We start from the raw sequence: 14,022 nt of genomic DNA, 5'->3' as shown, positions 1-14,022 counted from the left end.
AAAAATAATATAGAAAATATTCGAAATCATTGTATCATCATCGCTAATTTCTCATTTTTCTTTCTCATCAAGTATCAAATGTGATATTTCATCTTCATTGTACAACATCGATTTTTGATATCTACAAGGTTTGCGTTCTCTTAGACCAAACCGCTCCCCCTTTCGTTATCTGCCATTAAAGTTGTTGCTCGTCTTTCCTTGTGAAAAAAATCCTCACCGATGAATTCCATCGGCAATCATAAATCTCTCTCTCTCACCAAGCAAAACAAGTAAGTGCTCAAAATCTCAGCAAGGTTTTCTTGGTTTAAGTAAAAATATTGATTTTCTTAAATTTTTCTTCTCTTTCTTCACCTAAAAATTTTGGGAGCTTTGAACATTTTCTCCCATTTCTTCACCTGGAATATTTCAGAGCTTTAATGGTTTCGTCAATTTTAATCAACGTTTTGAAAACCGGACCGGACAACGGACCGGAAGAAGGAGAGGTTCATGGTTTGACCGGTTCGACCGGTTGAACCGGGGTCGAACCGGATGACGTAATAAATAATAATAGTATTAAAAATTATGAAATGAATGACAAAATTTCCTCTTATACATTCACTATGCATTTCATTTCCATGTCAAACTAATCAAATAATATAAATATGGCATCAACGAAGTTTATAAAACATAAGCAAATAAGTAAACAACATACCTTTTATTGAGCACAACTGTAACGATGTTTGAATCCCCTTTGCAACTGATCATTGAAAAATTTCCACCTCTCAATCTGTCAAACCAACTTCAAGAAAAATATCCCAATAACAGCAATATCCATTATTCCATTGTACATGTTTTCCTCACTCCGCACTCCCCAGAGAATAAAATTTCCCTCACAAGGGAGCCCTCTCCTATTCACGACTACGAATAACATTTTTGTTTTTTTGGGACCATTCTGAGTCCTTTTGTTATGATGATCTTTTCATCTTCATTTTTCCCGTTCTCTCTTTTTCTTTTAATGTTTCGAAATTCCAACAGGTTTTTGTATTTTGCTTTTTTCTGAGTTGTTCAAGCTCACTGCTCTTGTAATTATTTCATAGTTAATCGAAACGGAAATTTCCCAAAATTTTCCCCAAAAACAATATCAGATATTATATATATACAGATGCCATTGTGCAAGAATAAATAATTCCATGACAATCATGAAAGGAGTTGGTAGAAATTCTTTTTCGTGACGGAAAGCTCAGAAGGATTGTCAGCATTATTGTTGATGGAGAAACGTCATGCTGACTGCTATTTTAAGTTTTATTTCGGACGACTTTTTTGCTATTTTTTTAACTAGTTTTTTAGTATCAAAATTTTAATTTTTTACTAGAAAACTGTTTTAAAAAGTAGTAAGAAAGCCGTCCTTAACGAAACCTTAATCTTTAGCTTGGACTACAGTAAGAGCAGCATGGTAATATTAGATCGGATTAAGTAAAGGACTAAATTTAGGGCTCATTCCGTTGATTAGAATTGGAAAATTATCATTCATTTTATTCTATTTTGAATAAAAAAAAGTATGAATATTTGAAAAAAAATTATAAAAAAACTTAAATTTTGTAATAATACGGATGCATAACAATTTCAAATAAAAAATCATTTTTCAAAACATATTTTCTAAATTCAAGCAATAATAAGCTAATATTTTACGGCAAAAAACTCCATTCCAAGTAAGAAAACAATAATATTTGGGAACAAAAATTCTCATGAAAATTGTTACTTTTACGAGAAAGTTGATCATCAGACTAGTTAAGAATGAAGCTCTAAATTAAACTGGGACTTTCGAATATGAAACTTGAAAGTAAACGTAGAGTTACTATCCTATTTTTACTATAGCCCCAACAATTTACGTGGATGAAGATGATGTAACACCAACGTCGGAGAAATAAATCGCCGGCAACGATTTCCGACGCCGTTTTTTCCGACGGCTTATAAACCGCCGAAAAGCCGCCGGTAAAACCAGGTAAACTGATGGTAAGAACCACCGGTAATAGCTGAATTACCTGTAGTGAAAGTGGAAATTTCTCTTTTTGTGTTTGAAACTTTTAAGCTTATCTTGCACATCTCTTTTAATTCAATCTTCTAGATAAATTAGACTATTAGTAAACAATAATAAAGTGAGATTAGTATTTTTCTAGTTTTTTTCTCATGGGATTGACACTCTTCTCATTAATATATTACTTGATATGGCATATGCACTTATAATAAACATGTCTTACACTATATCAAAATTAAATAATCTTAGTGACATCAAAAGTGAGAGTAAGATATATCACATAGCTCTACATCCTTAGACAAATATAGTTAACTGACGTAGTAGAGAAAAAACCTATCACTAGCTTGACTCATTTATGCCATAAGAGCCCAACACCACCCCTCCCATAAGAGGTTATGCAACCGGGGCATCCAATGGAAGCATCTCAGGCGGTAGAGGTGACATCCACAAAGGATGTGATGACTCCTGATAGGGTTTAGCAGACACATCCTATGATTAGAGTTTAAGAAGCGAGCTTTATCTAGCAAAATTCAACTTACTACGAATAAGACTTTGGTCATAATTTCTTAAGTGAGATAGTACGACATTCACCGAGTGAGTTTGAAGCACTTGATTTAGCATAGTATGCATTATGGCTATATATTAAGATAATGATTTAGCATGATAAGGTACAAAAATTCCTCTTAGTCTTTCTTAATAGAGAATTTTGTATTACTAATCATTCGATATTGACCACAAGGGTGCCACATTTATTTGAGATACATACTATTGAGTTTTCAGTAGTGATAGGTTACATATATAGTGGTTGACAAGAAGGCTAAAGTGATTGTTGTTCTTGTTAAGGAGTTTGAGAATCCTGCATTCAAGCCGATGAATGAAAAACCTCTCCTTTCAATGCCCACAGACACATCTCATGATGGCATCCCTCCCCAAGGCCCAACTACCTTAGAGGCATTGATTTGATGAGTCAATATTTTGGAGAAAATATTATAAGAAGTAATAAAAGGGTGGTTGATATCTTATATGATGGCATTTTCCCATAGGTAATTATGGATATGAAAAGTGAATTTGTGGTGTTGAGGGAAAAAAATATTGGAGACTCATAATAAAGTGAAAGAGAGTTTCTTTATAGTTAGAGGTAGGTTTGTACTAGCTTAGTTAGAGGGCTTAAGGGTATTGCTTTCTGACATGGGAGTGACCCCATATATAAGCTTTTTAATGGAGACAATTATCCTCACACAACACATTTTAGTTTTATTATAATTTATTTAATGTAATTCAAGTCCATGTAATAATTTTTATCAATAAAATTTATATGTTTGAATGAATACTCTATATTTATTGTCTTCATTCTAATATTTTATGAATACTCTTATTCTCATCATATTTTGATGTGTACCTCATTTTCTAACATTATAAATCTAACATCCCAAACTCTTAACTATCAACATATTGTCCACTTTGGCCTAAAGACCACACAATTTTGTCATATTTATGTAATGTCCTAAAAGGTTAGCCATCACCAGATTTCTTTGAAATGAGCACGCATAACTGTAAAGTTCCTTAAATGAAATTCTAACTATTACATCAAAAGGCATCTCAATGTTTAAGAGTTTAGCTTCTACTTAAGGGGTTTCACAATCTCCCCCACTTAAGTAACTAACATCCTCATCAGTATCCTTATCCCAAAATCATCCACCGGGAAGATAGGATTCTAGAGGTGACTTGTAAAAGTTTAAATGGTAACTCCTGTCATAAAATACTTTGTCACACACAAGATTTAATAGGTGGCTCTCATAGCATAACACTTTATCTTGTATGAAACTTAAGGGGTTTCACAATCTCCCTCACTTAAGTAACTAATGTCCTCATCAGTATCCTTATCCCAAAATCATCCACCAGGAAGATAGGATTCTAAAGGTGGCTCGTACAAGTTCAAATGGTAATTCCTACCACATAGCACTTTGTCCCACACAAGATTCAAGAGGTGGCTCTCATAGCATATCACTTTGTCATGCATAGCACTTTGTCTTTTGGTTAGTGTATTGTTATGATATTATTTGTAATAGCTCAAACTCTTAACTATTGAGATTTTATCCGTTTTGGCCTAAGGACCTCATAATTTTATCATGTTGGTGTAACTTTCCAGGAGGTCATCCATCCCAAAATTTCTCTAGGATGAGCACGCTTAGCTGCATAGTTTCTTAAATAAAATTCTAACTGATAAACTAAAAAGATGTTATTATTTAAGAGTTTAACTTCTTTTATTTAAGGGCTTTCATAATAAGGAGTTCTTAAGTAATGATGTTATGGTGAATGACTATATATATATACTTTATGTGATGAGTAAAATACTTAGAAATTTTTTGCCATGTTTTGTTTTATATTATCGACACAGGATAAATTATGTTATTGAATAGTGAGTTCATTATTTAAATTTAAAATAGTTACTTAACATAATTTGGCAGCCTCATCATGAATGATGTTCCACAATGAGATGCGTGATGGGTGAGTTGCAAGCAAGTGTGTTTGGTTATTACTAGCAACTACTTAGTGGGGCAAGTGAGTAAAGAGCTAAAAAATATGTGTCAATCATGAAAAGATGAGGATAAAATCCTTATATTTAATGTGAATTTTATAAGTGATACCATATTAATATGTCCCTTGTCCTTTATAAATACCAATTAGTAGGGCCTATGCAAGTGTGAGCTCTATATAAAATCCTTACCAACCGTCCCAGTTCCTGGAGTGAGTACTATCAAAATAGCCATGTAATACCTTTGCAAATGTACTTCTACATTTATGGATGTTGAGCGACTCTAATCTTAGCAAATGTTAATAAAGTATACTGACCACATATTCTTCTCATATTACTTTGGAAATAACATGCTATAGATGCGAGTGCGTTCTGATGATGACACTTTAATACCTTCTACAAGCATTGTGGAAGAGTTATGCATCCCATCTTATCACTTCAAGCTAAGGTTATGATTTTCATTCTATCACGAGTTCATGGAAATCTTTGAGTATGGAATCATCCTTACACAATTCTTACTAAATCAATGGCAAGTGTGATCTCCTTCATCTCATTTTTGTGAGTGTAGAAACTATTATAGTTTTTAAATCATTTTTATCACATCTTCACTAAATAGCCTTTCAAGGATGAGTGAGGGCTTATAAAGGTTACAAAGTGGAGAGAGAAGCTACCCATGAAAAAGTCCAAATTAGAGGTGGTGACCTCAGCTCCTTCTAAAGTGCTAGTCACCAAGAAATTAGCAATAACAACCAAGAAGCTACTAGCGCCCACAAAGGGAAAGGAAGCAACTATACACTAGGTGCTAAAATAATTGAAGTACCTTCTCCTACCAAAGGGATCACAATTAATAAATAAGTAGAGAAAAAGAGGGTTGTGGAGGAAAGTTTCCCTATGCCATTGGTTGTGCTAGCCAAGTATAAAGTATTCATAGAGGAGGTGGGGGTAGGGAGCAAGCAAAAAGAGGAGAGATCTTCCCCTGTCCATTAATCTTACTTGAAAGAGCATGTTATTCTATCAGTGTTTCCAGCGACCTCTATGCTTCACATAGGGGTACAACAAGTTTCATTCCATTTACTTGTGATCAATCAAAGAATAGTTCAAGGCCATCCCCAAAGATGATCTTGGCTATGCCGCTATGAACTCATTGGGGGAATCATGCTAATCATCTTATCTCTTAGCACATATCCATCGGTAAGTTATCATGAAGGTGGGTTCCCTCAAGAAGGCCTATAACGCCATCCAAAATTATCTGGAGGATGAGAGATGGACGAGACTCATCCCAAAGCGCAAGGTGAATGAATAGTAAAACATACTCAACATCAGAGAATAATCTTTGAGGAAAGATTTGATGTAGGAGAAGTTATAGAAGGAAGCATCCCTAAAGGTAATGGAGCATAATGAAGTAATGATCACCAAAGTATCTAGCGATGACAAGGTGACTAAGGAAAAGTATATATCCTTCTTCAAGTTCATGGATGATACTCAACACTACTAAAGCGTAAACTCTTAGAAATTGATCTGAAAAGCTGTGTGGGAATGGAGGGAACAATCCATTACTGAAGATTTATAGTGCACATACTCATGATGCAAAAGATGCTATGTGACAACATGGATGTTATAGATTCAAACTACTCATCATCACCCTTTATTTGAATATGAGGGTTATAAAATATGCAACACTAACATTAAAAATAGAAAATATAATCCTTTAATGACACTCAATATAAACTACCCTAAATACATGTCACTTCTTATTTATCTAAAGAAAGAGCAACTTTGCATAACCTTAATACTTTGTCCTTGGTTGAGTATGGTAGTGGAAAGTATGTAGGAGTGAGTGTGCATGGGCAATTCTTTTAGCAAGAACTAACTAGGACGGACTTGTAACTAGTAGATTCCTTAGAGTTGTCGGAGACCTATGTTGGAGCCTTGGATCTCCTAGAAAAGGATGGAGGGTGAGATGGTTTTATAAGGATGGAGAGTGAGCTGGTAGGATAGCCACTATAGGGAAAACTAAAGGCCCGTTGAATCAGCTCTTCCCTATGGAAAAATTAAAAAATAACCACTGATTTGATATTTAATATTTTTTTAGCAAATCTGCATAATTATTATTTATTATCTCAAAGAATAAACTAACACTACATTATTAATTTGAGGAAAGAAGTAATTTATTTTCATATTCAACTCAGCAAAGAGAATGTAAAGATTATCCTAAAGAATAAAATTTGTATTTACTATTATATTAAATACAAAGTTAACCTATGATTAGCTTTAGTTGATGTACAGAAGATTTTTCTCCTATATAAGTGAACTAAGATAGGGTTTATTTTATACTGAGATCTTAGGTTCCTATAGAGGTAAGCCCCTACAGTCAATTATATTTTCAAAAAGAAAACTTTTGATTAAAGTAGAGATTAGACTTATTTTGATTTTAAACTATAATAAAATTGCCTTGAATATATATATATATATACACACTACAGGAAAATCTCTTCTTTCCGGCGGAATATTTGATAGTTTCGGGCGGATTTTTAAAGTTTCCGACGGATTTCCAGCGAAATTTTCTTCGCCGGAAAATCGAGCGTCGGAAAGTTTTTCCGTCGTACCAAATCTGCCAGAATGTTTTTTTGGTGGAAAAAAATCCGCCGGAAACAAATAAAAAAAAAAGCGTTATGCGGGATAAACTCGCGTCCGTACCAGCTCCAAACCCTGCCGCCCGTCGCTCCGAACCCTGCCTGCGCGTGCGCGCAACCAGCGCGTGAACCCCTCTCCGGCCGCCTCCTCGCCAGCGCGCGAACCGCCCAATTATAATAATTTTTCAAATTATTTATTTTCATAAAATTTTAAATCCGCCGGAAAAAATATGCTGGAAAATCCGTCGGAAATTCTGTTGAAAAAACCAGTCGGAAAAATTTGACCTTTATCCGTAGGAAATGCGACGGAAAAACCGCCGGAAACAATTCCGCAGGAACTCTGTCGAAAAATTCCGCTAGTAATGGGCAGTTTTCCTTATATATATATATATAATATTATTAAATTTTGTAGAAAATACATTTGAATTTTTTTAATTATATTTTTATTATTTATAAAGGGTGTAAGATGTGTAAATACCTCTGGGCTTATGTACGCTTGCTTGGAATGAGCTGACAACTAAAAACTTAATATATACGTAATTATCCTAAATGTAATGCATGATACAATCAACTCTATCCTAAGAGATCCAAGGATTAAACTAGTCTCTGAATTGATGACTCAAGATGAATAATTTACACTTTATGTTTAAATTATGCTAACGAGATGACTCACTAAAACTCAAAATTTTTTCTTATTTAATTTACCAAACTAAATTTTCTAACTATTTAAAGTTCTTAGAAATTTTGGTAGCATAATGGCTCTATACCATCAGGAAAAGCATAGCATCCCCCAAATTCAATTGGGACCCTGCTACCTTGCCCATGGTGGGCATAAAATTTTTGGGCTCTATCGTACATAGCAAAGTAAATTATGCATATATGTATGTATAAATAGGTAAAGAGATTGGTATCGACTACACCCAGAGCTATATCATCCTTGAACTAGTATCATGTTCCTACAAAGTTTAGAATATATACACCGAAAAAAAAAATCTGAAATACTATTACCCACTAATGTAAACCACCACTCACATAAATATAATTTATGAAATAATATAAATAAAAGACCAGTCTACATAAAATATTAATTTTTATTCATTTATTGATTTGAATATATACAACATACTCATATTCTACAAGAAAGTAAGGTTGATAAGCTCCACCACAATAAACCTAGGTTTCTAAGCCTACCATGTGTATATATATATATATATATATATATATAATCAAATACATCTACTTATGTTCTTCAAGCTCGAGGCCTTCTATGGAACTCCAAAAGAGAATATCTTCCAAAGAAGAGGACATCATCTTTTGGAGCCACACTTGTCTGTAAAAGTAGATGTATTTTGTTCTTTTTATAACTCAGGATACTATACAACTCGATCTATATAAAACCACGTACATTATAATAACTTATACACATGTACAACATCTCCTAGGTATGTACATTCTAATTTCACTCTTACAAGACTATAAAGCATAAGCATAAAAGAAATATAGAGTGCAAGGTAATTGTGTAATATTCTCATACTTTTAATTCTGTCCTTAAAGAGTCTAAGTGCACTAATAGAAATTAAAATACATTACATCAAGATTGCATAAAATAAATAAACATACACAGAGTGCTCTCCAAGTAAAACACCCGACAAGCAATCCACACCACCGACCTAACCTAGTCAAGAGGTGGTCATTCTAGCAAACCATCTAAGTGTTTGAAGGAGGATGTGTAGCTTTGTTATGTCCTATAAGAGTTTAATGTTTAGGTTGTATGAGTTTAAAGTGTTTGTTCATTAAGATAAAAAAAAGTGAATTTTAGTTAGTTTAACTTGTGTGTATTTGAATTTTATTGTTTAAGTTTTAATGATTGATATTGATTATTTAATTTTAATGAATATGCAAATTAATAACCCCAAGTGCAAGGGCTACTAAGCTAAAAATTCTAAGGCTTATAAATGAAATACAATCATCACCCATATTGGATTGATGATCACATAAAACCTTGAATGATTTATTACATATTTATTAAGAGATAGAGAAGAGATCTTCAAAATCAATACACATGCCCTCCAAAGTGGAATCAACCATGATGTATAAGGTCAATGTATTATTAAAGTTGGATAAATGGTTATAAATTTTATACAACCTTGTCTTTTACATGTGGAGGCTAGGCTAGCATGGTGCTTAAACCATTAATTGATTATTTACAAAAATTATTAAAATCCCTTAACGATATATGAAAGTGCTCTCCTAAAAGGAATCAAGTAACACATAAAGGGATTATTAGGTAATTTAGGATGTATTAAGGGCCTTGCAAATGAATGCTAAAGTGCCATTCAAAAGGAAGCAAACATTATCCATGAAAAGGTCTTTATTATAAAATTAACATTAATTATCAAATTTTTATGATTTAAAATAAAATTTAATCAAATACATTTTCTAATTAAATTTTTATGTTTTATTTTTTTTTATTTTTTATTTAATTGGATTATTTGTACTTTTTAATTAATTATTGGATTTTTTAAATTTTAATTAAATATTAGTGAATTATAAATAAATTTTATTCAAAAAAATATTTAAAATAAACTATTAATCTAAAAATTTTATTTGATTTTATTCATTTTTTTATGTATGTTTGATTTATATTTATTATATTTATTTAATTATATTTGAAATTGAGTGTTTAATGAATTATTTAAATGATATAATTGTGTTAACATAAGAGGGGCTATTTAATTTTGATATCAAACGAACTCCAAACTTTCTGTGATTAATAACATAGGTTAATGATGACCAATGTATCAATCTCTATAAGTTTGAGGTTAATTTGATTTATATTGTACTTTTAATGAATTTATTTAATTAATATTTAATTAAGTGTTAATTAATTATTAATTAAAATGTAATCAATATTGGCTTTGAATTTTAGTTTTTTAATGATTTTAGGATTTATTTAGTGTTGAGTGGAGGTGATTTTGTACTTTAATGAATTATGTTCAATTTATTATAATTTTTGAAAAAATTAGCCCTTAAAATAAAGGCTGATATTGATTATTATTGTTCTATGATCAATTAACATCAAATGAAGGTAAATTTAATTCCTAAGGTATATAGAGTATCTAAGTTCACTAGTTTAAAGTTTCATCCATATTGAATATGCGTTTGAATTTTTAAATTTTTTCTACGTTCACTAGACACAAATCTTAGTTATTTTTCCTAAATGCCACTAAGGTTCAAATTGGTGTGACTAACCCTTTTATACACATAAACAAACCACAATAAGATGAATGTCTAATACTCAATGAAATAACTATAGTGAATTACCAAAGTTATAGTCACATAGTGACCTATAAGCTTGAAAATTCAACTATAGGATATGCGTGCATCATTGGATTAAGAACACTAGAGGATTAAGAATACTATGTGAGCTACCTAATTGTAGTGCAGGGCTGCAATAGTCGTCTAATGGTTGTTGATTGTATAAATGATGATTAATCAATGTGATGGGATATCTAATGATGATTGAAGCTTGATTGAGTGTATTCATTAATAGTAAGTTTGATTGTGACTGAAGAATGTAGGTCAGATGATTACAAGCTGATTGATTGTGAGTCAAAGAGCCACATATGAAGTGGTTGTAGATCATGAAAATCATAGGTAGATGTGGATCAAATGACCACACCTAAATGTGAGGTCAACAGTCCCTATAGTTGAGGCGGGAGCACAAATGATGGTAGCACACCATGGACGATATTTGGGGAGTAGGTTTGATGATTGGCCTTCATTTATGCGGTGACTGGCAAGTCGTGTGATTCACGAAAACCCTTAATTATCCTCATGTGGAGAAACATCTCTTTATACTTCTTGTGAGTTTGCATTTGATGACCCTCAAGTGAGCATTGTTGTAAGGCATGCTAGAAGCGAATGCCCTATCATAACCAATCGATTACTTGATATGCACCAAGAAAACATGTGTATACACAACACCTAATTTTTAGATTTGCCCAAAGAATAAAAGATAATTTTTCGATCATGAAACGCATCAAAATTTGCACGTTTATAATTTAGTAGAAATATCGTTGAACAAATTTATCAAGGTACAAAATAGTATACGATTAAAAAAAAATATTTTATCAACTTTATTGGCATGCGCATTCTATCACATCTTCTGGCGACCAAATTCTTCCCACCTCCAACTACTGTTTGGTTTAACCAACCCCCTTCACTTAAACAATACAAATATCACCATCCCTTTCTTCTCCATTTCTCCATCTAAAGCCAGCATGTCTTTAGCCACACCACTCCTCCTCCTCCTCCTCTCTCTACTCCTTCTCACCACCATCGCCTCCGCCGACGACACAGAAACCCACCTCCACTTCTTCTTCCACGACGTCGTGAGCGGGCTGAGCCCCACCGCCATCCGTGTGGCGCAGGCCCCCACCACTTCTCTCTCAACGACCGGCTTCGGAGCAGTCGTGATGATTGACGACCCCCTCACCGAAGGCCCCGACAGGAACTCCAAGCTCCTCGGCCACGCGCAGGGAATGTACGCTCTCGCATCGCAAGAGGAGGCCGGACTCCTGATGGCCATGAACCTCGCCTTCGTCTCCGGAGACTTCAACGGCAGCTCGCTCGCCGTGCTTGGCCGGAACACCGTCCTCTCTGATGTGAGGGAGATGCCCGTGGTTGGTGGCAGCGGCAAGTTTCGCTTTGCGAGGGGATACGCGCTCGCTCGCACGCACCAATTCGACTTATTCACCGGCGATGCTGTCGTCGAGTACGATGTCTATGTTCGCCATGAGTGACAATTACTGAATAATTCCTTTCTACATATTTATAATTAGCCACTGAGATATGCTTAGATTGTAACGTACTGTTGTTCTATATATATTTTGATGCTATAATTAAGGTCTCCTTTGGGTAAAATTATTCGGATTCGTCCGGACACCAATTCAGGCGCGTCACATTATTCAAATACATCTGAATCCAGTGTATTTAGGTGACTTGACGCATCTGAATTAGATGTCCGAACGTCAGGTGACCGGACCGTCCTCCTTTGATTGGGCTCTTGCTGCTATAAAAGTTCTTTTAAAAATAGTTGCGGAGGAATTAGAGTTTTAAAAAATAATCGTTTGAATAGGATAGTTTATTGAATAGTGGGTGACCCATGGGTACATATTGCTTAGATATTAATTATTGGATTAGGTGATTAACATTAGTATTTTTATAATAAAAAACTAAGGCTTCACTTGAGATTATTTTCTTAGTTCTTCTTAAGAAAAAAATTTAGTTAAAAACTTAAAATTTTATATTTAAAAACTGCTTTAAAAAGTAGCAAAAAAGAATTCTCAAATAAAACCTAAATTATTATATCTCTAATTTAAGCCTATGTATATGAAATTGTTAAAAACAATAATTTAACAGTAACTTATAATATCATAACTTTTAGCATAATTCTTAGTACGACTTTGTTAAAAATAAATATGTTACTTAATTATTATAGTTACAATATTTTGTTCGAATGTCAAAATTATTTTTAGCAAAATGCTTTTCAATAAATTCAATAAAATTAGATTATTACCCAATTTGACAGCTTGAATAATGGTATCCAAGGTGACATAATTAACTTAGTTAATCTATAGTTATTATTTTATAGGTGATATGTCAAACATCATTAAATTTCATATCACCAATAAGTTCAAGTGATGATGACCAACTACCTTCTAGTATATCATCATTGTGAACATCCCCTTCTAACAGAGAAATTATTATATCACATTATCATTTTACTGTGTACCATTGTATATATATACGTGCCACATCCTAATTCACCTTCAGATGGTTCAGTGACCGCACGTAATAATTTCTCCTTTTAACAAGCCTGTAAATTTAAACTTAAGAACTCTTAATTTCTGCTTCCCATAGAAAATAAATAAATATAATACCAAATTCAAAACCAATGTAACTAGAGAATTGTAAAATGAACATAATAATATAGTTAAATTTAAATCAATTTAAAGACTAGTAATTCACTCCTTAAGATTATATTATTTTTTCACAATAATGAATTTGAATCATAAATTTCAAAATCTATCACTTCAAAAATCTAGAAAAATAATTACAGCACTAAAAGAACATATAATCAAACCATGATATATGAGATGATGGGTCTCCTTGAGTTCTCCTCGCTTGCAGATTGGGCACCATATTTTGTTCTTTAAGGCCTGGATAATTTAAAATAAGTCCAATCGTGTGAGCTAGGCACAACTAGTAAGGTCAATATGACTACCAGGTTATACTGTGCCATGATCATAAAAGGCTCTTTAGTTCACTAATAAAGTACAAGTTTGCCGGGTTATACTGTGCAAAAACTGCACTTAGCACCCTGGGAAAGAAAAAAGGTCATATTTTGTCAACCAAATAAGTTTTACAAGTTTTAATCTGCTTTTTGTGTCCAAGGGTTTATCAAGGACATTTAAAAACTTAATATATGTTTGTCTTACAACTACAAGAATGTTTCCGAATCCAGAATGCAATTAGACTTCGTATGTTATTGGCAAAAGAGATCTGTTCAGGTTTAGGCTATGAAGAAACCCTGATTCCTCGAGTGTCATCCCCATGATCTGTTAAAATAGATAACAATGATCCGATCTTCCATCTACTTTTATATAAGCCAATAAGAAAAGCTATGGTTGAGATAAGAGCAAGTTCAGTTCGTTCTCTTATGATCATGACATCTCTACATTTAATAAACAACACATATCTCCATCTTAAGGTATAAATGAATAACAAAAATACAACAACAACAACAACAACAAGCCTTTATCTCACCAAATGGG

At 33.1% G+C, this 14,022-nt stretch overlaps 1 protein-coding gene across 1 annotated transcript; it reads left to right on the top strand.

Annotated features, from left to right (window-relative positions):
• The first annotated feature begins 11,376 nt into the window (after window positions 1-11,376).
• LOC110097195 (dirigent protein 21-like) lies at window positions 11,377-12,081 on the top strand. Its single transcript, XM_020823454.2, has one exon. The coding sequence runs from the start codon at window positions 11,467-11,469 to the stop codon at window positions 11,986-11,988; it is 522 nt and encodes a 173-aa protein (XP_020679113.1). The 5' UTR covers window positions 11,377-11,466; the 3' UTR covers window positions 11,989-12,081.
• The last annotated feature ends 1,941 nt before the right edge of the window (window positions 12,082-14,022 follow it).

Source organism: Dendrobium catenatum, unplaced genomic scaffold (assembly GCF_001605985.2).
Source record: "Dendrobium catenatum unplaced genomic scaffold, ASM160598v2 fragScaff_scaffold_853, whole genome shotgun sequence".
Classification (NCBI taxonomy): Eukaryota; Viridiplantae; Streptophyta; class Magnoliopsida; order Asparagales; family Orchidaceae; genus Dendrobium; species Dendrobium catenatum.
This window is presented reverse-complemented; position numbering and strand designations above follow the sequence as displayed.

Coding starts and splice junctions, on each gene's coding strand:
- LOC110097195 (XM_020823454.2), top strand. CDS start 11,467: ATGTCTTTAGCCACACCACTCCTCCTCCTCCTCCTCTCTCTACTCCTT.